We start from the raw sequence: 26,080 nt of genomic DNA, 5'->3' as shown, positions 1-26,080 counted from the left end.
GGGGCACTAGTAGCCTAGGCAGGTCTGATGGGACTGTGGAGAGAAAAAGGGGCCCAAGTCTGGCAAACTCTTGACAAGTCTTAATTTGTTCCCTGTCTGAGATCTGGAGCCCAAACAGAAGAAGCCTCTGGCAGACAGATTTGGGCACTCTTGAGATAACATTTTACGTCTACTTCTTTGGAATTTAGCAAACTGGAGACTGCCTAAACTTGGTTTTGTTCCTTTGATAAAATTCCCTTATGTGTGCCTAAACTTAGATATCTGAACTCAGAATGTCAAATATGAGAAATAGCTTTTTCAAGGAACTGCAAAGATCTTTGGAGATTTGTAAGGCTTACTGAGTATGCAGGGCTAACTAACTTGAAGAAGGAAGAACTGTGTGACATCAGTTCTTTCCTTATAGAGTTTAAGGAAACTAATTACTTTTTACTCTGTGAAATTTAGTTACTGAAAATTGATTTGATGGAGATTACTACAGGGAAAAATACACTCCATCAGTTCTGCATTGAAGCAGAATTAGGAATTAGGCCACCTTTGTCTTCAGAACTTTCAACACCTCAGCAACACCTGCCACCTCCCATGTCCACATGCCCAGGAATCTACTTCCTTTCTGTTTTCCTTAACAAAGTATGACTTGAAGCACAAAATCTCTCAATGCTGTAAATGATGGAAGACGTTTCCATCTGATTCAGTTGTATTTGTATTTTAATATAGGATTAGTCTTTTTTTTTTTTTTTACATTAAATTGTGAAGTACAGGGACGTAGGCTTTGGCAATATTTTTTTTTTATTTAAAAAATTTTTTTAGTGTTTATTTTTTGAGGGAGAGAGAGAGAGAGAGCGCGAGCATGAGCATGGGAGGGGCAGAGAGAGATGGAGACACAGAATCCAAAACGGGCTCCAGGCCCTGAACTGTCAGCACAGAGCCCAACATGGAGCTCGAACCCACAAACTGCGAGATCATGATCTGAGCCAAAGTCAGATGCTTAACCAACCACCCAGGCACCCCAGGCTTTGGCAATCATTTTTATATGACAGCCTTCCAGGTTCTTCGCAGAACCCTATTCTATTGTATAGTCCTGCCTGCCCTCCCTTCTTCTCTTCCAGATGTATTGAATTTCTACTACTATGTTCTAGAGCCTGTTCTAGCTACTAGGTATAGAGTAGTGAGTGAGAGAGACATAGAACCCCTCATGGAGCTTTTGTTCTTGTGGGTGGACAAAAACACCTAAATAAGAAAATAAGCTATTTATTAGGGTAAATAATATAAAGAAAATAAAACAAGGGAATGGGTAAGAGTGCCTGTGGATGTTGTCAGGGCAGATGCCTCTGAGGAAGGTATAGTCGAGCTACCCCTCAAATGAAGGATATGACAGAGATGGCCGCGATATGAAGATCTCCATCAACATGTACCAGGCAGAGGGGAAAGTTGTGCCTAAGTTCTGAAGCAGGAGTGATTTTGATGTGTTTGAGCCACAGAAAGAAGGTCAGTATTATAGGAGTACAGCGAAAAGAGGGAGAATGGTATAAGATGAGGCTAGAGAGGAAAGTGGGGGCAGAATCATATGGGCCTTTTAGTCCCTGTGAGGAGTTTGGATTGAAGTATGTTGAGCATCCATTGAAAACTTTCAGCATTTGATAGCATCTACACCACCTTGTCACATACTTGTGCTAAAAATACCACTTCTTCTGTTTCCTGGAGTTTTATTTTTCAAGGCGAAGATCATCAGCTCTCTGGAGAAACTTTCACCATTCTGTATAATCTCTTCCTCTTGGAACATCTCTAGCACTTTCTGGGATGCTCATTTTTTGCCTGGCATCTTCTCCTATTTGGGTTCATTAAACTTTCACCCTAGAGAGTGCAAGTTCAGTGAACTTAGGGTTGTGTTTTAGGGATCATTGTTTTTCCCACAGTGTCTTCCAGTGTCTTCTGCTTCCTAAACATTCAGTAATAATTGTTAATGAATTACTTAGTTCCCTGAGGTAGCTTTGAGAAAGAGAGTGGGTGTAAATTTTCATTTCAATCCATCACAATGCCTAAGGTGGTATCCTATGCAGAGTGAAAATGCATGTTGAATAAGTCCAGTCGTGGAGAATGTGTTTAATCATGGGACTGGGTGAAACAATGATTAAGCCAGAGTAGTTTGATAGACACTGACTTTATCAGGGTCTTAATAAACTAAAGTAACATTTAGTCACAAATAAAGCTTTTAAGCACATGACTAAAATGATAAAACTGTGGGTTGAATACAGAATATTGAATAATCTACAAGCTGTAAATTCATGGGGCATATTAATAGTGAACACACGTTTAAAACAATGTTAAGAGAACATTTTTCTAATATTACATTTTTCTGTTTCACATTATCACTGCATGGATAATTGATTCACTGTTTTGACTATAAATTGTCTCCATGTTTCAGTTTCCTTACCGTAGGTTATAGTAAGAAGATCAGTGTCGACTCTTTCACTATACCCCATGGATTTACAGTTTCTAGACCCAGATCCCCCTTTGTAGTTGAGCATCATAGGAAAGCTATTCAATCACCTTGATCATTTAGGTTGCTCTTCTCACTACCTGTTCTTACGCTTTAAAGTGCAGTATTTGCGTTCCTACACAGTTTCTGTGTCAGAACCCTTTTGCCTGAAAAAGGGTTTAGTGCCCAGCCGTTTGTTGACTGTTGCAGCTGTGAGATGAGATGTTCAGCAACAACCCATAACAATTCTAAATCAGTACTGCTGGATAGCAGTTTGCAATTCAAAGTAACTATTCCTATTGAGATTCATTACAAAGGGTACCCATATGCCCTGTATTTGGAATTAGGAGATGTAAGACCTAGTTCTCTTTCCTCCTTTAAGCTATTCAGTCAGCGTGTATTTTAATTTCTTTCGTCCATAAAATCAGCGGCGAGATGGTGTTGGACTGCTAATTGCTAATCTTTAACCTCCTCCCTGATTTGAAACTTCTAAGAATGCTGCACGTACTTTAAAAATCTCAGGTGCAGCTTGGCGTTTGCACGCGCTGATGATATGGTCTGACCTTGGGAGCTTTACTTTTAAACCCTGGGAGTAATTGCCAACCTCTGTTGGGGTTTACCACGCGTGAGATGTAGCGTTGCAATTCACACACTATCTCATTCATCGAATCCCTCTAACAACTGTATGAGGTAGGAATTAACCCTCGTTTATAAATGAGGCAAATAATTAACCTAGATGTTGACCTTAGTCTCTGTTTATAAGTACATGTAAGTGTAGAGTGCTTATTTTTAATGTTTCATCAATTAATGCTCAAATTCTCATTTGAACATCTCAGGGGGTACTTCAGTCAAAGTTTAAATAAATATCGTCAGGAAAGGAACAGGAATCAGTAGTAAATGGGTTTTCTCCCCGGAAAGAAAACCGGGAATGGCTTACAGTGGAGTACCCAGGGCGGAGTGCCCGCCAGTCTGGGGGTGGCGGGAGTCCTTGTGCCTAAGGGGACTAACTAGAAAGTTTAGTCTAGGGGTACAACTAGAAGGCGCGAACCGTGCCCTCCGCTGTGCTGCACCAGCCGAGGCGCGACTCCTGGGTTCCGGCGCGCAGGCAGGTCAGCTTAGGCGCCTCACTGCCGGAACAGACCATTAGGGATGACCAAGGCAGGGTGTTCTCGACGCCGGAGCCCGGACCTGACTGCCCGCTGAGCAGATGAGGGCGCGCTGCCTTGGGCAGCCACCCCCGCTCCGCTGGTCAGGTGAGCGCAGCCCGGGGAGCCGCGAGTCCTATTGGAGCAGATCGAGGATGAGGGGGAGGAGAAAGGGGGGAGGAGAATGGAGCCACCGTCCTGACCCCACAGCGGGAGTAAGAACTAGCAGCCCCGGCGAAGCCTGGGGACGCGAGGGAGAGGCAGAACGACGGTGTGCGAAAGGGACCGGCGGCGACCGCAGGGCGCGCGCGGATGTCGGTGTCCCCAGGGCTAGGTAGGCTGTGGTTGGGGGATGGTGCTGCGAACATCCCACTGCTGGAAGGGAACGCCGCGGCACGCGCGACACGCCGGGTCGCTGCTCCCGCACCTGTTGCGGGAGGTGGAGGCGTGGGCGCGAGAGGCAGGGCGCGCACCCGGCGCCGCGCGCTGCGGCTAATCCCGCAGAGCCTCGGCGTCCGCTCTGCCCGGGCTGCGGCGGTGCAGGGAACCTGGCGTCCCTACCAGCCGCCCCTTTCCAAACTGTTTGATCTCAAAGAAGGTGAGATGTGGATGGGCAGATGGAAAAGTTTCTCTCTTTCTGCCTGTTTGAAACCCGAACCCCTAGCTTTAATTTTAAAAAATCCGCTTTGAAAGTAACAGACCGAGAACGGCGCGCCGTGATAATTAATAATCAATGGCAGTAATTAATGATGGGAACGTTGGAATAAACCTAAGGAGTCTTATGTTAAAAAATAACCACTAGGTCCCAGAACTTTCAGTGAGATATGTTGATTTCAGGGAGTTTGGAATTATCCTGGAGCCGTAGGATAATATATTTTTTAAAAAGCTTAGACTTTTTTAATGTCTTCAACTACTTTAAAATTGATTTTTTTCCTTAAAATTAAAACTAAGAAATTTTGCTTAGTGTTCATGAGGGACAAAAACTCATTTTAAGGTGCAATATTAACTTACTCGTTGTAACTCTTATTTTAAACCAGCTTTTAACATTTCATGAAATCCACAATCTTGGGAAATGTGTGTAATGTGTTTATATGTAGGCTGCAGACTCTTAGAAATTACTCTCATCACATCTTAAGAGGGCATAATTACCAACCATTAGGATAAAGCTCAAAAAAATATACCTTAGCATTATTTGAAAATTCCTTCTGAAGTTATTACCTTAAATTACTAAAGTGCTTTTTCCTCCCCTTTGTGTGTCATTTATCAAAACAGCTAGATAGAACCAAAAAAAAAAAAGTCACTAAAAAAAGATATTCTAGTCAAGATACACATGAACACCAACAGTTAAATTTTTTGGTGAGTTACTACAGGGAGTGCCAAATACACTCTGAACTGTGATATAATACAATCTTTTAAATATATGCAATTAGATAGGAGTCTTGGCTTGCCATTAATTTACAGTGACCTTAGACTTTCATCCATCCTTCTGGGCCTGATTTTTCTTTATTTACAAAATAAATGAATTAGACCTGGTGATTGAAAAGAGTTATTTCAGGCTGAAATGATGGGTCTCAAAATTATAACTTTTTTTCCAACATTATAACTTTTAAAAAAAGTAGCCAGCATGCATATGCTAAAAATAAACATGTTATTTTCATGATGAATCATGATGGCAGCCACCCCATACTGAATGTAATGTAATGAATTCTGAGAAGCCCTTTATATAGATGATTTAACACTCAGGACAACACCATAAATTAAATAGTATCATCCCAATGTACAGATAATGATACTAAGCCATGGAAAGTTTAAACTTCTTGCCAAAGTTCCCCAGTTAGAGCTGGATGAAGGATCTTTCCTGAATGCTCTAAGCATCTCTGCCATACTGCATGTGATGATTAAAAGCTGAAACCACCTATAAACATCAGCTCAGAAATAATCTTTGACTAAAATGTAAGTCCATAATATGGCGAAGGTAAATTATGGAACAACACTGAATCTTGATATCTACAGAAATGGAAATAATGCATCAGTCAACATTTATTGTGTTTTAATAAGAGCAATTATAGTTTTATATTGTATATATATCAAATATTGAATGCCAATTGCAGTTATCATCAGAAAATGATAACATGAGTTGTATTTGGAACACAAATGCTTTCATGGCAATGAAGATAATGATTAGAAATAATATGGTAAGGTAAGTGTTAAAGTATTAAAGAGATCTTTCTACTTGCAGGTGCCCTTGGCCATGTTACACCCAGAGAAAAAGAGTATATACAGCTGAATGAGCTGTGGCTAAACTCTTGTGTTCATGTGCCCACAATGAATGATAATAGCATGCTATATTTATTGAAAGTGCATTCCATGACAGGAATTCTAGGCCTTTAAAAAGAGAAGCTTTGTTATTTAATCATCAAATATTATTATCCTGATTTGCAGTTGAAAGAACTGAGGCAGAAAGATCTGTGACCTGGGAGGACCCGCAAAGAAAATACATTGTCCTTAGATTAGGTGTATGGTCCTTTAATGGTAAGATAGTCATAGGCTGTGAATACACCATTGCAATCCTTGAGCACTGGGAGGAAATTTGGAGCCAAACTGGATCAACCCTTTTATTTTATGTTTGGGGAAATTGAAACGTAGAAAAGTTGAGAGACTTAAAGTCACATCTTCTCTTTTCCCATTTATGACTTTAGACACCTGGATATTCCCATAAACTGATAAATGAGAAGCATGATAAATAAGTACATAACTTAGTCATTATGTGTTTGATTTATTGACAGGCAACCAAATACTGCCTCATGCTTTGTGTGTGTGTGTGTGTGTGTGTGTGTGTGTGCGTGTGTGTGTGTGCGTGTGTGTGTGTGTGTGTGTATCTGTTCAACTGGTTTAATATTTCTGTCCTGAAAATTTCAAGTTTGCCCAATTAGGGTAGTAAATCTTTGAGGCCAGTGACTATATTATATATATTTCTAGTATCTCTTAGAGTTTAGCCAAGTGGTTAATATATTGAATTTCTTATAGGCTTTGTTACCTATTTACCTGTGATAGCTCATTGTCTTATACACCGCGTCCAGAAATCTGTGCAGTACAAGCAGTGTGCTGTTATTACTTTTACTTCACATAGAGCGCAACCAGATAATTTACAGATGCTTTTAAAGCATATTGAGCTCCTTAGATGATGATTACTTAATTTGATCATAAAATGTGGTGTGTTACCACAGAGAGGTTTGGATGGGCATTTCCTTGATTTTGTGGGAAAAGTCAAACAGCTTAGTATTACATGCAGTTGAGTGTACATCTCTCTCTCTCTCTTTGACTTGGAAATAATGTCTTTTTTCTTATTGTAAAGATAATAGAGAATCATGTAGGAGATTCAAACAGTACAGAAAAAAGAAAAATCACCCAGAACTCCACCGTCCGAGGATTTTGGTGAACATCCAGCCAGAAAGCTGTTTTTTTCCCCCATAACTCCTGTTGAATTATTTATTGGAACTGTTTACGATTTAAAGCTCTACTTAGTCCTAGTACTCTACCACCCCCGGGCAGCTCAGACGTTAAGTAAAGATACTTATTGAGAAGTGATAAAAAGACTGTCTCATTCAGAATGAAGTAGTACAGAAAGTTGTTTTCTCCATGCATGCATGCCTGTTTTTCTCCCTTCACAAAGGCATCTTTGCATGTATGGAGGGTTCCCCAATGTGTCAGGATGTCAGGCCACACAAGAGGCCACAGCACCCGAGCTCTGTTGCCCTGATAGAGGTGTGGTAGAGGAGGAGAAGGGTGGAGCTGGGACACAGGAGGCTGGGGTAATACAAAAGCTATGTTTTCTGATTCCACTGTGACACATTATACACTTTAAAATGTACCAGACCAAGTCCCTCCCCCAGCTGCTGGGCAGGTGGTCATGGGGCCCTTTCTGATGCAGTCAGGCATAAGGCTGGCTATACCTCAGAATGAGGGCAGGATGCTGATAGGACATTTCTCATTCATTTATTCAGCATTCTGAAAAACCCGAATAGACTCTTTTTCATATAAAGGGGGAAAACTGACTGTTGGAATAATTCTCCATAAATGAGTTTTGAACTAATACAAAATTATTAGGTATAAAGGGAGACTGGGGGTCTCTTTGAGTTTTGCTATGATAGCTATTTTTATATGCATTTGAGTATAATTACATTAAGAATACTCACATTTTAAAGATTATATTATTTGATGACTTTAATTTATATGTTTATTTGTTATTCAAAATTCCTTTTCCCTGGGCACATTTTCTTGATTTGTGCTATATATTTGAACATCGAATTCTTTCATGCCTTACTTTATTAGGGGCTTAACATGGCTTAAATCCAGCCATCTGTTCTCATCTTGGCACATCAGCACATTGGAGATGCTGGTAGGGGCTAAATAAATTTCCCACATTTTAAAGGTTAGGGAAAGAACTACCTTTATGAATAGATTTCAAATGATTCTCAGCAAGACAATAGTGCAGAAGTGGAGTAAAAATGCATTTCATTCTCTGAAGCACAAGGTCCCCTGTCTGTCTTTAGTTTTGCTGAAAGGCAATTAGCATTTCAACTAGCCAATTTGGTTACATGCAATGAAGTACTTGGGTTTATAATTTGCTGCTCTCTGTCTGAGGCATTTGAGCTCCAGCTCTTATGTAATCCTCTCCAAGTAGCCTTCTCTCCAGCATAGTTATTGTTGCTGGTCGTAAGTAACTAATCAACAGAGTTTTCCTTGCCTTCAACTGTGGGGTGCCATAAGGCAAGGAAAATGAAATGCCAAGCTAATAAGGGGATGATTGTAATTATTAAATAGTCATTATTGAAACGTGGCACAGGTTGAAAGATACAGAATAGCTTCAAATGGAATGGCTTCAAAATACAACTTCAAAAAAAGGCATTGTGTGGCACTCCTAATAGTTTATTTCTGCATGCAGTAGGCCCAGTGAACAGAGGGTATCCATATTATATAGAGGGAATTAAGGGAGATGACTCAAAATTAACAGAGAAGAAGCAATTCTTTTTTAAAAAATATAATTTATTGTCAAGTTACCTAACATACGGTGTATACAGTGTGCTCTTGGCTTCAGGAAGAAGAAGCAGTTCTTAATTGTTAATATTGACTTTGCTGTCTCTCTGCAAGAAATAATTCTGTGGGGAATAGGCGTAAAAGAAAAGATTTTTTTTTTTTAGTATTGTAACACGTGATCAAGTGCTCTAAAGTATATTGTGGAAATAATTCAGGGGTTTGTATTTGTGTGCTAACTGAAGGTAAGATTTTGTTAGCTTCTTTAGTCATGAATTCTGATAATTAGGTAATATTAATATACTTCCTGTGTAAACTCATATTCTTCAGAAGGAACCACTCTGTGTTTTGATAATCCTTTTGTTAGGATAATTGGAAGGATATTATCCTTTAATCCATGTCATAGGGCAGTAATTCAGTTTAGCTCATCTTTTTTATGCAGTGCTGTTTTTGCAGAGTTGTACTTATGTAAATATTGGGAAATAAAGTAATACATGTTTCATTTTTCAAATAACATTTCATTGAAAGGAGTCATAATAGAAATGTTTTAGATATAAGCCTGGCAAATGATCAATATAATTTTGAGAATGTATATGAAAGAATTACATTACCTTTTATATCTCCAACCTGTGTTATAGAGAGAAAGCCCTATCTATAGCTATAATTAGAGTCATTTGTATAATATTCAACTAAATTCAGCAGTGTTGGTGAGCACAGATGAAATAAAGAAGGCTCATCTGTCCTCTGGCAGACTAGTCGGCTAGGGATGGGAAATGTTGTGGAAAAAGTTGGACTTGATCTGGATGTTGCAGAGTGGTGGGGAGAAGGGAGTGGAGAGTAGAGAGAAGAGCCCAGGGAATAGCTTGGGTCAGAGGCGCAGAGGGAGGAGTGATCCAGGTGTCTTGTCCTAGATACACATTAGATCAATTTGAGTGCATAGGTTGAAAGAAGAGAAAGAGATGGCTGGAAATGCAGGGTTTGTTAGATTTTTTTAAACATTGAGATATAATTCACTCATTAAAAAAATCCCCAGCTTTTAAAGTGGGTAATTCAGTGGTATTTAATGTATTTACAGAGTTGTGCAGCTGTCACCACCATCTTTCCAGAACATTTTCATCACCTCAAAAAGAAATTCTGTAGCTAGTAGCTTTCACTCCCCATCGTCTCCTACCCCCAAGTCCCTGGCAAGCAATCTAATGTCTGTGTCTCTACAGTTGTGCCTGTTCTGGGCATTTCGTATAACTGGAATCTTACGGTATGTAGCCTTTTGTGTCTCCCTTCTTTCACTTACCATAATGTTTTCAAAGTTTATCGTGCTTGTATCGCTACTTCATTCTTTCTTTAAATGTTTATTCATTTATTTATTTTGGAGAGAGAGAGGAAGGGAGGGAGGGAGAGAGACAGAGAGAAAATGAACAAGCGGGGGAGGGGCAGAGAGAGAGGGAGACAGAGAATCTGAAGCAGGCTCCACGCTCTGAGCTGTTAGCTCAGAGCCCGACGTGGGGCTTGAACTCATGAACAATGAGATCACAACCTGAGCCGAAGTTGGACGCTTAACCAGCTGAGCCACCCAGGCACCCCGTTATGGCTGAGTAATATTCCTTTGTATGTATATATAAATATAATGCCTTTATCCATTCATCAGTTGATGGACATTGGGTTGTTTCTATTTTGACTATTGTATGACAGACATTTGTATATAAATGTTTGTGTGAATGTATATTTTCAGTTCTCTTGAATCTAGGAGTGGAATTATTGGCTCAGTTGGGACAGTGGATAAAATAGCCAGTGTGCATTCAGAAGACACTTTTCCCTTTTCTTTTTATACATGCTTTTAAGCTCAGGGTCACATTATGGGGCACATGTGTGAGGTATGGCTTAAAGGTTTGTAACTAGGAACTCTCCTTGCATAGACCCCTGCCACTTAACTAAGACATTTAAGACATGACCAAATGGTGAGAAAACAAAGTAAAGGAACAACTTGCTGCCAGTGACTTCTCCCTTACCACTGGCTGTAGTTTTTCCTACGAAAGAAGTGTGGTCCAGGTTGGCATTATGATTAACCTGTCTAGGATATACTAAAGTCAGAAATATGACTGGATATTGTCTGATACACACTGAATTCAATTCTCTGATGACTTCTGTGTTTTCGGTAGGAACTCATCTAAATGATACTGGTTGAACAACCAAAATGAGAAAAAAATATTTTTTCTTCTAAGCCAGTTTAATGAAAGTTTAAAATGTTATTTCATTAATGAGGGTAATTCAATAAATCCCTTGATTGAGAATTGGGCTTTAAGTAAATAAAAGACAAGTCCAATTCACTAATGTTAGTTTGTCAGATAATCAATAATTCTCGTATGTGTGTGTGCATTTATACATTTATTTGAATCTTTAGTTTCCTGAAAGGTCTGATGTACTTTATAAAATGAACAAATTGAAACAAATAAATTTGATTAAGTTTGTCTAATTTTGGTGGAGGCAAAATATTTTAAGCTTTTTTCTTAAAATTTTTTTTAATGTTTATTTATTTTTGAGAGAGAGAGACAGAGTGTGAGTGGGGGAGGAGCAGAGAGAGAGGGAGACATAATATCCGAAGCAGGCTTCAGGCTCTGAGCCGTCAGCACAGAGCCGAATGCGGGGCTCGAACTCACCAACTGCGAGATCATGACCTGAGCCGAAGTCGGACACTTAGCCACTGAGCCACCCAGGCACCCCTACATTTTAAACTTTTTTGAAAAGAAAAACAAAAAACTATACTTGCATTAGTACCTTATGAATTGCAGCATAGGCTCACATGAATTAATTCATGGAATTCTAATAACCATGTGGTTGTAAGTTATTAACTGTTTTACTTTGTGGATGAAATGAAGATTCATAATAGTCAACAAAATTAATTAAAAACAGCAACAAACTCAAATCTTCAATTTAATGCCCAAAACTTGTCCAGTCATTAATAATCACAGCAATGATCATAATCTAATATTTTTTGATGTTTCACAAAAACATTTCTATTAATTTTAAAATGAATTAACTCCTTATCTTAGATTTCCTAATATAAATAAATCTGTTTCATCAGGTAGGATGGCATTGAAAACCTCACACTAATAAAAATATTTCTAAACCTCAACCAGGAGGACTTCACTTCTTTTGAACATTTGTTACCAAAATTATAAATAATTCGAGGTAGTCTTTAAATACCCTTGCAAAGCAATTTGATCCTGAGTGGCCGTTTTACATAGCATTTAAGTACATTTCTTGGAGAAAGTCAGCAAACTTAGGAAATTGTTCTTGTTTTTAGGTGACTAGAATGACTTAGCTTTTATAAGTCAGTTCTATACCTACTATTTGAGACCTTGAAATAATATAGTTAATAGAATTTCCAGAAGCTGTTTTAGCTTAGGGGATTTTACTTCATCTTTTTTTTTAATTTCTCCCTAATATTCATGAGTGATACTGTATTGGGGGTTGTTCATTCATTCACTCATTCATTCAGCGTTTACTGAAGCACTCTGCCATGAACTTGAAACACACACTGAGTTGGTGATTTCTCCTTTTACATTTTATTGTAGCTACTGAGCTCAAATTTCAGATTTTATAGTGATTTTTTCACATTTTAAAATCGCAGTGATTTCACTGGCACCATGTATAGAACTCTTAACCCTACTCTTCTAGGGAGCTAACACCTCCCCTCTCCCTCCCCAGCTCATATCTTTCAACACAGGAGATGAATGTAACCATGGAGAGAATTAGGGCTGCATACTGCCTTCTTTCATTGCTTCTGCTCTTACTAGAGTATTGATTGTGTCAGCCACAAATAAAATCTACACCGACACCTAATAACCTTGCAAATGGAAGATCACCGTGAGTGTGAAATTGTGCATAATATGACCATTCTTATTACATCATTAAGCATTAGGTATAGGGCTGGTCTGTTCACTAGACTGTGCTGGTGAGTAGGCGGTGCTGCCAATAGGCTAGGTTTGATTATAGAGAGAAGAGAATAAAGATGTGCACTTGTCATTTAATAGCATGTTTCTATGATAGGAAGTATAGAGAGTGTGACTTTTAAAATGATCTTTTCTACATGACTATGAGCAACATTCCTTTCTTAATAGAGAATATTAACATGGTATGTAGTTAAAAGCATGGGATCTAGACCTTGAGAGCTTAGGTTTGTATCCTGGCTTTGAATATCTGAGGTCTAATCTTGACAAATACATTTAGCCTGTGTGTCAGGTTCCTCATCAGAAAATGAGCATAATAATAGTACCTCTCTTACGTTTTTAATGGTTGCTCTGAGGATGAAAGAAGTTAACACATGTGAAGGAATTAGAATAGCCTAGCTTTTAGCTGCTATTAGCTAATATTGTCACACATGGAATCCAAATTTTTGATGATGAGGCTACATAAAGGATACCTTCTTCCTTTGCTCCTTATGTCTCCTGTAGACTTCTGAAGAGGGTTTAAATTTACCTTGAAGCTACCAGAGCTCAGGCTTCAGCCCCTAACATTTGTTTTTCTTTCTTTCTTTTGTAGACTTCTTTGGGATCCTTAGGACATTAATATTACAGCTGTTTTATTTTCTAATATAAGCACTTCCTTAGGGAAGTCCTCCCTCATCCCTCCAATTAGGTTTTACATCATTCAGGTTCCTGTTTCTGTAGTAATTGCTGCTTTGACCCATGAGTTTTTCTAGGGCTTTAAAAACAAATTTCCAAGTGATGCTGCTTTAGTTTTGTTTTTTGGTGTTGTTGATTCGTAAATGAATTTTATTTTATTCAGAACACAAATGCTAGATGCTATCCAATGTTGGAATTTTTTGTCAGGTTTTATAAACCTTTCTTGTTTCCTCAAAACAACATTGTCTTCTCTGATTGTTGGGTTATATTCTGTATGCCCATCAGATAGATTAAGCTTAATAACTGTGTGGTTCAGACCCTCCATATCCTTCCTAATTTTTATGTGCTTGATATATTAACTACAGAAAAAGAGAGAGAGAATATTAAAATCCCTCACTTTAATGTTGTAGCAGTTTTTTCTTTACATATTTTGAAGCTCTGTTTTAGCTTATCTCCTGGTAACAGGAGATTTGACAGGTGACATTTGACATTTTGTTATTTTATAGTGACTGTCTTTATATGCTTTTTGCCTTCCAGTCTGTTTTGTCTCTAACAGACAACAGCAACATTTCAGGAGGATTTGCCTGTTATCTCATGAACTTCAGAAAGAAGGAAATGAGCCCAGAAGGGTCTAAGATGGGAGGAATGTTGACTGAAGTTGAGAGTAAACGTTTGGATAAACAAAGAATATTAATGATTAAAGCCTGTAATTCTAATGTTATACATTAAGAGTGAAGCAAAATAAGGTACAGCTTATGTTATAAAATTAGCATGTTAGTGGGGTTTGTGTGACAGATGACTGGTTTTAAGTATTCTAAGATACTTACATTGTTCTATAGTTAGGTGAAGATATTTAACTTTAAACTTTTCTAAGTTTACAGGACAAAAATGAAATCTTTTAAAGAACAAACACATCAATCCACAAGCACAGCAAAGGGAAACAAAAGAAGAAAAAATAAAACTGAGTAAGAGCAGGGCAAAAAGTACAAATAAAATAGCAGAAAAAGATCTAAATGTAAAACTATAAGTGAATATAAATTAAACTCTTAAGTAAGAGCACAGAGATTATCAGAGAAGACCAAAAATGATAGAAGTCAATTACGTGTTATTTATAAGGAATATGCATTAGGCAAAAGAACATAGAAAGGTTGAAAGCAAGAGAATGCAGAGGGGATAACAGCCTCTAACAATTTGGTATTTAATTTTGTACACTGTTATTTGAAAGGAGCCATACATTCTGTATGCTGCAGCTGTAACTAATGACTCTAAAACTTAATAGCTTAAAATAACTATTTATTTTGGTCCTAAGTCTACAACTTGGGTAGGGTTTTGTTGGCACAGTTATCTCTTTTTGATTACAGCCATTCTAATAGAAGGAAAGTGATATTTTATTATGGTTTTGATTTGCATTTTTCTGATGACTAATCATGTTGCATACCTTTTCCTGTACCTTTTGAGCCATTGGTATGTATTCTTCTTGAAAATGTCTATTCAGTTTCTCTGCCCATTTTTAAATCAGATTGTTTGTCTTTTGATATTGAGTTGTAGGGGCTCTTTATATATTTTGGATATTAACTCCTTATCAGTATAGAATATGCAAATAGTTTCTCTCATTCTGCAGGCTGCCTTTTCATTATGTTGATGGTTTCCTTGGTGTTGCAGAGTTTTTTAGTTTGATGTAGTTTCTCTTGCTTGTTTTTGCTTTTGTTGCTTTTGTTTTTGGTTTCAAATTCAAGAAATCATTGCCAAGACTGACAACGACCCTACCCCCTATATTTTCTACTAGGAGTTTTATGGTTTCAGGTCTTATGTTCAAGTCCTTGATTCATTTCGAATTGTTTTTATGTGCTTGTTTCATCCACAAATGATTATTTAAAAAAATTTTTTTTATTAGGAGTTGCAAACATGTGCTTTTTTAACTCTGTTCTTCTTGCCACATTTGCTGGAATTCTTAAGGAGGAACTTTTCCTTAAGAGCTAGGCTATTTGGTTACGCTGAAAAGGAGTTTACCCAGGATAGACAGGATAAATATTTAATTGTTCCCTTTTAAATGTTAATTTCAGAATAAGCCATTGATGCTCTAGTTACTTTCAGTGGTAACCAGTGAGATTTACTTATTTATTTAATTAATTTATTTTAGTATCCTTATGAACATAAGGATTTATATATTGAGTATGTTTCAAAGAGTTGCAATCGTTAACTTCTAGATTCACAAAACTTTTAATCTTTGGCAAATGGGAGCCCTTTCATGTTCCTCTGTCCCATTGGTGTGACCTCATTAATCTTTAATAACTTCCTTACTCCAAGATGTTCAGGTTCATTTCACATATTTCTGTCCCCAGACATCAGTTATTCCTATAAGAAACCCTGGTTTTACTGGGGAATGGTGTTTAGAGACAAAAATGTGAGTACCAGTGATGCATTGTTACTGAGTTGTCATTACTTCTAAGCCTTTTTTTTTTTTTTTTTTACCTTTTTTTAATGTTTATTATTTCTGAGAGAGAGACAGTGCACGTGGGGGAGGGGCAGAGAGAGACAGGGAGACACAGAATCTGAAGCAGGTTTCAGGCTCTGAGCTGTCACCACAGAGTCCGATGTGGGGCTTGAACTTGTGAACCGCGAGATGATGACCTGAGCCGGTCAGGCTCTTAACTGACTGAACCACCCAGGCGCCCCACTCTAAGCCTTTTTGATAGAGTCAGGATATGCGTATTTCACAAAGAAAAAAAGTTATGAAGTAATATTGGTATGTCGAATTTAAGTTTAACCTTACAGATACTTTACACAATTTCTTTGGTTTTATTGGCATTTGTCTTTTGTCTTATGTAATTACTTATTCTTTTATCTTGTAAACATGTATACTTTCAAAAGATATATTCCACAACATATAAAATGTGGCTCCAAAATGTATAATCTATAATATAAAAATATAATTTAAACATAATAATACTGATTGTCACTGACAGTAAGAATATTGGATGAAGTATAAGCTTTCTTTGCAGCTGCATTTGTCCTTAGTATTTATTTTACTATGGTCAGATAGTCAAAATACTATGTTCTAGAGTCACTAGAAATAATTTTTTTGTCTGTGTGGTTATTATCATTACTTGATATATAGTTGCTTTATTTCAGTTTGTCTATATAGAGTTATTTTTGCAAAAGAAACATTGGCAACATAAATCAAGGGCTAGTAAAAATGGTTGTCTATAGAAGAGAGGAAAGGAATAGGTGGACGGAAGTGAGAACTATCTGAATATACCTCGTTATATAGGCTTAAGTTTGGATTTATGTACATGTGTTACATATTCTGAAAAAGAATTAGGTTAAAAAATGATCAACACCAGGAGATGTCAAACAGTCTGTTGGATATGTGAGTCTGGAATTTAGGTAAGAAGTTTGCCTGGGGATGTAAATTTAGAAGATTATGTTTAAAGCAGTGAGGTGGATGAGATCACAGTAAGAGTTAGTGGGGAAGAGGTCTGGGTCTGAGAACTAGAATAGTTTATTATGCAGAGGTCAGGAAGAAGACAAGGATCCAGCAAAGAGGCTGAAGGGTATCTAGTGAGTGAGAAGGAAAACCCAGATGAATGTGGCATCAGTAAGCCTTATTTCTTCTGACTTAAGAAGAAGGAAGTGGAGGCACCTGGGTGTTTCAGTCATTTGGGGCATCTGACTCTTGATCTTAGCACGGGTCTTGATTTCAGGGTTGTGTGTTCCAGCCCCTTAGTGGGCTTCACCCTGGGCATGAAGCCTATTTAAAAAGAAAAATTAAAATGAAGAAAAAAGAAGTGACTATCTGCCCTTTCAGTCACTTTTTAAAATATTTATTTATTTTGAGAGAGAGAGAGAGAGAGAGAGAGAGAGAGAATGCATGCTCACAAGAAGGGGAGGGGCAAAGAGATTGGGAGAGAGAATCCTAAGCAGGCTCCACACTGTCAGTGCTGCGCCCATACAGGGCTTGATCTCATGAGTTGGATGCTTAATTGACTCATCCACCCAGGCACCCTTTAGTCACTTTTCCTATTACCATCCTTTTAGTTTATCCTAAGCCCCAGGTGAATACTTAAAGTTATAGAAAGTAACTGGAGTTAGGGAAATGGGAGATATTTAGAGTGGGAGTGTGATCTGATAATGGGAAAGCAAGTCCAAGTTAGAAGAGACTTTCAAGTAAGCCAGTTCTTTTTTTTTTTTTTTAAATTTTTTTTTTCAACGTTTTTTATTTATTTTTGGGACAGAGAGAGACAGAGCATGAACGGGGGAGGGGCAGAGAGAGAGGGAGACACAGAATCGGAAACAGGCTCCAGGCTCCGAGCCATCAGCCCAGAGCCTGACGCGGGGCTCGAACTCATGGACCGCGAGATCGTGACCTGGCTGAAGTCGGACGCTTAACCGACTGCGCCACCCAGGCGCCCCTCAAGTAAGCCAGTTCTTATAAAATTTTCACTCTTAGTCTACCAACCTTCGGATACCTTCAACCCTTGCAGTTGGTGTTGTTAAACTTAAGTGAAATTCTGGATTTAAAATAAGATCGAGTTAAAGTTGGAGGAATAAAAATAAACAAAAAATTATCTTGCATGAATTGTAATAAAATACAGAGGAAAATTATACAGATCTTTTTTTTTTTTTAAGCCAGTTGATTAGCTGAAATTTTATGATTGAATGAAGTCACACTTACTGTGATAGAAGTGAGGACAGAGTGGGTGGTATAACTTCAAAGTATTTTGTTCCCTGAACACATTCATCAAAGGCAAACTAATGAAAGAAGAAAGTCTGAGGGAGTCATTGCATATTTAGAAAAAAACTGTCTTATTTCAGTTTATGACACCAGATCTCCTAAGGCAGAGTTAAGAGATGAAAGATAGCGTAGTTGATGCACACAATGAATTCTATTAAAAGCTTCCTTTTCACTTGTGAATTTTCTTCAAAGCTAAGTTTTAGGTATGAGGAATTTCATAGAAGGATGTAGGATACATGTGTATGGGGAGGACTGTGTTCTGTCCTCGAGGAATGCATTGCAGCTGAAAGAAGAAATTGAGGAATGGAAGATAAAGAAGAAAACAGTTTAGGAAAAGTAAAAGATGATGAGAGATTTTTTCGTATTCTTATTTTGATTAAATAATATTTCTGCTTTTTTTATTTTATACAAACAGTTGGGTACTAAACATATCTAGAAGTTCCCAGTTTTGATAATGGATTGAGAATACATTCATACAATTCTGATTCTAAGAATGTAATCCTTAGGTTCTGATTAAGCTCTGAGGACTTATATCCATAATTTTAGTTTTGGGATTTAGTTTCAGAGTTTGAATTCTTCATATTTTGCTTTTGAAAAAACAGTATCAGGAGTGACTATAGTATAACATATTCAGTGAAGTGACTATGGGAAACATGGAAGATGTAAAGAAACAGTAAAACTGCCTGAAACTTATTTACCTAAGGATGACCACCGTTCTTCCTGCATTTTCTAAGTGTATATTCACTTGTACACTTAAATAATTTAGTATTTACTTTTTATGTGTTTTATTTTAGATTAACATATTGCATCATAAAATTCATTTAAACTATAACCTATGATATTTCATAATATGTTCTTCATTATATTAAGTAATTATGTAATAAAAATTAAAGTGATGCATTATGTTTGATTTGGGAAATTAATGTATATTAAAATGTCAGGATCCTGAACAGAAATGTTCAGGGGTGCCTGGGTGTCTCATTTGGTTAAGCATCTGACTCTTGATTTCAGCTCAGGTCATGATCTCACAGTTGTGAGATAAGGCCTCGTGCCTTAGGCATGGAGACTGCTTAGGATTCTCTTTCTCCTTCTGCCCCTCTTGCCTGCTTGCTCTCTCTCTCTCTCTCAAAAATTTTTCTTAAATTACAAAAAAGAAATGTTCAAGTTATCTATTTCTGCATAAATCAACTACCCCAACATTTAGTAGCTGAACTTAATTTATGTTGATTTCATATAGCTCTGGGGTTTGAAGGGCTTAGCTGGACTCTTCTTCCTTGGGGCCAACCATAGAATTATAACCAGTGAGTTGCTGAGGGTGAAATCATCTGATGCTTAATCAGTCCCATGTCTGGGTTGTGATGTCATGTCTATACATGACATGTGTGGGCAGTTGTCCAAGTATCTCTTTCTATGCAGGTCCTCCAAGTGGCTAGCTTGGGCTTCCTCAAGGTATGGTAGTCTTACGTGGTAGATATCCTACATTGTGGTTGGCTTCTTCTAAGACAAGCATTGCTGGAGCAAGTTGCTAAAAATTATTTTTTCCTAGAGTCCTACTTCTTGACAGTGCTTGTGGAAACTGGTTTTGTTAATATGAATTGAGTGAGTTATGGCTGGTTAGTAAACATTAAGCAGCGTGATAAGAGTGTCACATATCTTATTTCTTCTAAACCTCATGACTGCCCTTTGAAGTAGATGATTTAAACCCACATTTTCATGAGAAATCTGAGGTTTAGAGATATAGCTGAGTTTTAGAGACACTAAGCCACTTGCCAACCTAACACAGATGGTAGGGACAGAGCATGGATGTGACCTAGGCCATACGACCTCAAAACAGTTGTTTATAATTTTCTGTAACACAGTTTCTTTTTTAAAATTAAAAAAAAGTTTTAATTAATGATTTGGAATGGGACTAGGCTCGGTACAGAGGGGGATGCAAAGATAGATAAAGCATAACACCCCTTCTTAAGGAGACCAAAATATACTGCAGTTTTGATGCAATTGTAGATAAAAAAAATAATATTATAAGTCATTTATAAGAGAGCAGTACTCAACTCATCTCCACTATATGGATGTAGAGTCAGGGAATAGAGAAAGAGGGTAGGTTGGGAGGTATAGCATTTTGTTTTGGTTTGAGACATGTTTGAGGGACTGGTAGGACATCTGTATGGAGATACCCAGCAGTTAGTTGAGAGTGTCTTGAGGTCCACATGTAGGATTGGGGCTTTATTTAACAAGGATTATTGGGGCTCCTGGGTGGCTCAGTTGATTAAATGTCCGACTTCAGCTCAGGTCATGATCTCACCGTCTGTGGATTTGAGCCCCATGTCAAGCTCTGTGCTGACAACTCGGAGCCTGGAGCCAGCTTGAGATTCTGTGTCTCCTCCTCTCTTTGCCCCTCCCCCCCCTTTCTCTCTCTCAAAATAATAAACATTAAAACAAATTTAGAAAACAAGGATTATTACCTACTGTAGTTAAAAGAGTTTGTTAGATACTGTGGGGTAGCTACATGGAAGTGTCTGGGTAGTTGACAATATGAGTCTAGTTCTGAAGGACGTAAGTAGATACCAATAGGGGAAAATTGCTTTGTGGTCATTATAGATTTGAAAAATGATGGATTAAAGTTAAGTCTGTGTTTAGGCCTTCTTAGTACTTGTTTTTGCTTTAAGTATTTTGAACTTTTAAGAAAGTTTATATTGTATCCATACAAATATTATTTCCTAAACATAGTTCACAAACCGTGTTTAGTTTGGCCAAAATGTGGCATAACTTTGCATAGAACACACTTTGGAAAACATACTTCTAAGAGCTTATGTGAAAGTTTAAAAGTTGGAATTTAAAGTCTTTTTATAGGGACTAGGGAAAGCTGAGATTTCTCAGACAGAAAGTTTAAATTTAATACTGAAAGGATGGATAGAGTTGAGATGGAAGCTTGAAGAGGATGCAAGACTGAGGTTGTGGGATTGTTCGCAGGTAAGAAGACTGAAGTTGAAAGACCAGGAAGACTGGAGAGAGGGAGGGAGGGAGGAGAGAAGAGGAAGAGAAGAGGTAGAGAGATAAAAGAGAATAAAGTCTTCAAGAAACGTGAAAGAATGAGTATGGATGGTGTGTTACTCTTAGGAGTATGGGTGTTGCATTTTTGGAGACAGTCTATGGAGATGGAGGAAGAGAGAATTCTGAGGGAAGGAAAATTCTGAAATATAAACGTTCAGAAGTGGACAGTTAATATTGATGGGAATTCTGAATAAATATTGATTTCTCATATATAAATGTGTACAATTCATTTCCCAGTAACTGTTCATATATCTTTGTTGGAGGGTACAGTTGGGAGGTAAAAACTGATATAGAGAGGATTTAACTTGTTTTTACCTAGGGAAAAAACTTATTCAAGATGAAATTCTATTTTAATATCTTGATTTTGGTCATGTTTACTGCTGCGTGTCCAGGCCTTAGACAGTGGGCACATTGTAGACACTCAGAGAGTACTTTTTGAATGTTGCCAAATGATGAATGAATGTTAGATACAGCCACAGCTAAGACTGTCAGTAGGGTCCACATGCCACACATGGGTTTACTTTAAGCTCTTTAAAACTTGTGTGCATGAACGAAAAGACTAAGCTCTTGAAGGGCTTTGCGCTAAACTCTATAGCTGGAGTGAGCTGATTAGGAACAGTGTGGCCTGACGACCGCACTAAAGAGTGGTTTAGGCAGTTGTGTGGCCCTCATCTGAAAGATAGTGCTGACGTATGCCAGGAGCTGAGGTCAGTGTGGCGTGAGGGCCACATACACCAGCAGGCCTAGGCAGATGGAGGAGGACCGGGTTCAGACAGGGCACTGGGTGCTGAGGCTCCATGGCAGCTGGATCACTGTTGTCTGGGAGATACCATACCTCCTTTAGGAATGCATATGGCACTGGAATTCTTAGAGCATGCAATAAGGGACCTCCAAGAGGTAAAGCTGGATTTCCTTCCAGCGTGATGCAAGGTGTTTTGAGTAGAATTTAATTTAATTTGGAGAAATAATGTCCTGGTGAGATATTTGAACCGTAAGTGTTGTGGACTAGTTCATACTTGTTACAGACTGATGATTCCAAGGAATTAATATTTTTCATTACATCACAGCTATAAGAAAATTTTAATCAAATTTAACCCTGTCATCACTCAGCATAGTACTAAAACAGAGTTTGGACTACATTTAAAACAACAAAAATAAACACTATCTTTTAAGAGGAAGAAAAGAAGAAAAACATTTAACTTTGTAATATGTGTAGGCAGTAAATGATGACCATGAAACACCTGGAAGAGTGGACATTTAAAGTAAGAAATTAAAACAAAACAAAACAAACAAAAAAACAAGAGAAGTTAGAGTAGATGTTATGAGAAAAGTACAGATAATAGTTATAAAACAAAAAAATAAGAGAGTACAGCCAATATATTATTAGGCATTTGCTTTTCTATAAAGATGAATTTAAGTCAAACCTACCAAATATCTTATTTAAAATGAAAAATCAGAAAAAAATAAAATGAAAAACCACAACATCTTGTAAAATGTTTTATACAGCTCAGACCCATTCCAGTGATCTGTTACTGATAAACTCCTATGCTTTCCTTAACCAGAAAGATTTCAAACTTTGCCATAGAATTTTTGAGTATTCTGATAGATGTTATTAACTTTTTTATCAGTAAAAAAACAACAAAAAACCAGCCTGAAATGTTTGCTCTGGAGTTAGTGGCACTTTCAAAGCGTGTTTACCAGGGTTTAATTGAGTCAGTGGAGTGTTTTAGCATTTGGAAATTTTGACCTGCTGGGTAGAGGTACTTCTGTAATCGTACCAAGCATTATAGAGGTTTATCAAAAATGGATTTTAGGCTTTATCTTACAATTTTTATTTGTAAACTACTTATATAACTGGACAGCAAGGGAAACTCAATCTCAGTGATTTTCCTTAGGGATACAAGTATATTGACAAAGCATTGTGGTATACTGAAATGACAGTAAATCTATTTCTCACAAGTTCAATGTTTATGAGACAGATAGAGAAATGATATTGTAAGGTCATTGGTTTCAAACTTCCTTGGATGGAAATGTTTGTAATTCAAGCTTAGGTTTTATAGGTTTCAAAGCCGTGAGTATTATAGAAGTTGGGGTAGGAGTGCCTAGGTGGCTCTGTTGATTAAACCTTCAACTCTTAATTTCAGCTCAGGTCATTATCTTGTGGTTTGTAGGATTGAGCCCCTCATCTGGCTCTGCACTGACAGCGTGGAGCCTGCTTGGGATTCTCTCTCTCCTTCTCTCTCTGTCTGTACCCTACTTTAGCATGATTTCTCTTGCTCTTTCTCTCAAAATAAATAAACTTAAAAAAAAAAGGAAAATGAATACGAATTAAAAAAAAAGAAGTTGGGGAAAAAGTAAAGGGTGTTCAGATATTTTGGCTTCAAATTAAGGCTTTTATTAATATTAGAATTTTGTACAGTTTTTGAGGTCCTGTGGAAAATTTGAAAATTGTCCAGTGAAGGGATTGAATATCTAAAAAGTATTTCGTTTAGGGGTGCCTGGAGGGCTCAGTCAGAAGAGTATGCAACTCTTAATCTTGGGGTTATGAGTTTGGATGCCACATTAGGGTAAAGATTACTTAAATAAAAATCAATAAAAAGTATGTTGTTTAAATTAGGAAAGTGGCTCCTTAGGAGTACCTGGGTGGCTCAGTTGGTTAAGCATCTGACTTTAGCTCAGGTCACGATCTCATGGTTTGTGGGTTCGAGCCTTGCGTCAGGCTCTGTGTTGACAGCCCAGAACCTGGAGCCTGCTTCAGATTCTGGGTCTCCCTCTGTCTCTGCTGCTACCCTACTCATCCTCTGTCTCTCTCTGTCTCTCAAAAATAAATAAGTATTAAAAAAATAAAAGGAAAATGGCTCCCTGCAGTGACAGTAGATTGTATGACACATAAGTATTTTGCAAATATGGAGGAGGAATTACTTAGCTGGATCACAAGTGATTGTCTAGCAGTTTACCTAATTCATCTGAATATCATATATTTAGCCAGTGTGGTTACTTTAAAGAAACTACTTAATAAAATTCAGCAAGACCAAAGAACAAAAATTTTTTTTCATGTATCATTGTTAAACAAACAATTCTGTTTTGTGTCAGAGTTCATAAGTGAAAGTAATCACCAGAAAACAGAATGTTAAGAACAAAATTAAAGTTTACTTTTTGTTTAAACAAAAATAAATAATAAAAAACTACTCTTCTACTTGGAAATGAGAGAAACCTCAACTCTTCTAAGTAATACTTGCATTATAAGAAACTAATATCTGCAGTAATAAACTTTTTAGACTACAACAGCACAAACTCAGCTTATCAAAACCTGTGAGATACAGTCAAAGCTGCACTTGGAGCAAAACCATAGCTTTAGGGAAGGAATAATGAAAACTAAATTAATTTTCAATTTATGAATCTTTTTTTTGATTTAACTTTATTTTTTATTTTTTAAAATTTACATCCAAATTAGTTAATATATAGTGAAGCAATGATTTCAGTAGATTCCCTACTGCCCCTTACCCATTTAGCCCATCCCCCCTCCCACAACCCCTCCAGCAACCCTCAGTTTGTTCTCCATATTTATGAGTCTCCTTTGTTTTGTCCCCCTCCCTGTTTTTATATTATTTTTGTTTCCCTACCCTTATGTTCATCTGTTTTGTCTCTTAAAGTCCTCATATGAGTGAAGACATATGATTTTTGTCTTTCTCTGACTAATTTCACGTAGCATAATACCCTCCAGTTCCATCCACGTAGTTGCAAATGGCAAGATTTCATTCTTTTTGATTGCTGAGTAATACTCCATTATACACACACACACACACACACACACACACACACACACACACACACCACATTTTCTTTATCCATTCATCCATCGATGGACATTTGGGCTCTTTCCATACTTTGGCTATTGTTGATAGTGCTGCTATAAACATGGGGGTGTATGTGTTCCTTCGAAACAGCACACCTGTATCCTGTGGATAAATGCCTAGTAGTGCAATTGCTGGGTCGTATGGTAGTTCTATTTTTAGTTTTTTCAGGAACCTCCATACTGTTTTCCAGAGTGGCTGCACCAGCTTGCACTCCCACCAACAATGCAAAAGAGATCCTCTTTCTCCTCATCCTCACCAACATCTGTTGTTGCCTGAGTTGCTAATGTTAGCCATTCTGACAGGTGTAAAGTGGTATCTCATTGTGGTTTTGATTTGTATTTGCCTGATGATGAGTGATGTTGAGCATTTTTTCATGTGTTGGTTGGCCATCTGGATGTCTTCTTTGGAGAAATGTCTATTCATGTCTTTTGCCCATTTCTTCACTGGATTATTTGTTTTTTGGGTGTTGAGTTTGATAAGTTCTTTGTAGATTTTGGATATTAACCCTTTATCTGATATGTCATTTGCAGATATCTTCTCCCATTCCGTCGGTTGCCTTTTAGTTTTGCTGATTGTTTCCTTCACTGTGCAGAAGCTTTTTATTTTGATGAGATCCCAGTAGTTCATTTTTGCTTTTGTTTCCCTTGCCTCCGGAGACGTGTTGAATAAGAAATTGCTGTGGCCAAGATCAAAGAGGTTTTTGCCTGCTTTCTCATTGAAGATTTTGATGGCTTCCTGTCTTACATTGAGGTCTTTCATCCACTTTGAGTTTATTTTTGTGTATGGTGTAAGAAAGTAGTCCAGGTTCATTCTTCTGCATGTCACTGTCCAGCTTTCCCAGCACCACTTGGTGAAGAGACTGTCTTTATTCCATTGTTTATTCTTTCCTGCTTTGTCAAAGATTAGTTGCCCATACGTTTGTGGGTCCATTTCTGGGTTCTTGATTCTGTTCCATGGATCTGAGTGTCTGTTCTTCTGCCAGTAGTACCATACTGTCTTGATGATTACAGCTTTGTAGTATAGTTTGAAGTCTGGGATTGTGATGCCTCCTGCTTTGGTTTTCTTTTTCAAGATTGCTTTGGGTATTCGGGGTCTTTTCTGGTTCCATACAAATTTTAGGATTATTTGTTATAGCTCTGTGAAGAATGCTGGTGTTACTT

At 37.7% G+C, this 26,080-nt stretch overlaps 1 protein-coding gene across 3 annotated transcripts in view; it reads left to right on the top strand.

Moving 5' to 3' along the window:
* Positions 1 to 3,804: 3,804 nt before the first annotated feature.
* The window catches only part of ADGRV1 (adhesion G protein-coupled receptor V1), a 565,435-nt gene continuing 543,159 nt past the window's right edge, over positions 3,805 to 26,080 (top strand). For all 3 annotated transcript variants that reach the window (XM_078448177.2, XM_078448183.2, XM_078448190.2), the window contains exon 1: positions 3,805 to 3,955. In XM_078448177.2, coding sequence (XP_078304303.2) covers positions 3,934 to 3,955 — 22 coding nt within the window. In that variant the 5' untranslated portion in view covers positions 3,805 to 3,933. The remainder of the gene's footprint in view (positions 3,956 to 26,080) is intronic.

Source organism: Panthera onca, chromosome A1 (assembly GCF_046562875.1).
Source record: "Panthera onca isolate mPanOnc1 chromosome A1, mPanOnc1 haplotype 2, whole genome shotgun sequence".
NCBI classification, from domain to species: Eukaryota; Metazoa; Chordata; class Mammalia; order Carnivora; family Felidae; genus Panthera; species Panthera onca.
The sequence above is the reverse complement of the archived record's forward strand: the minus strand, read 5'-3'. Positions and strand labels throughout refer to the sequence as shown.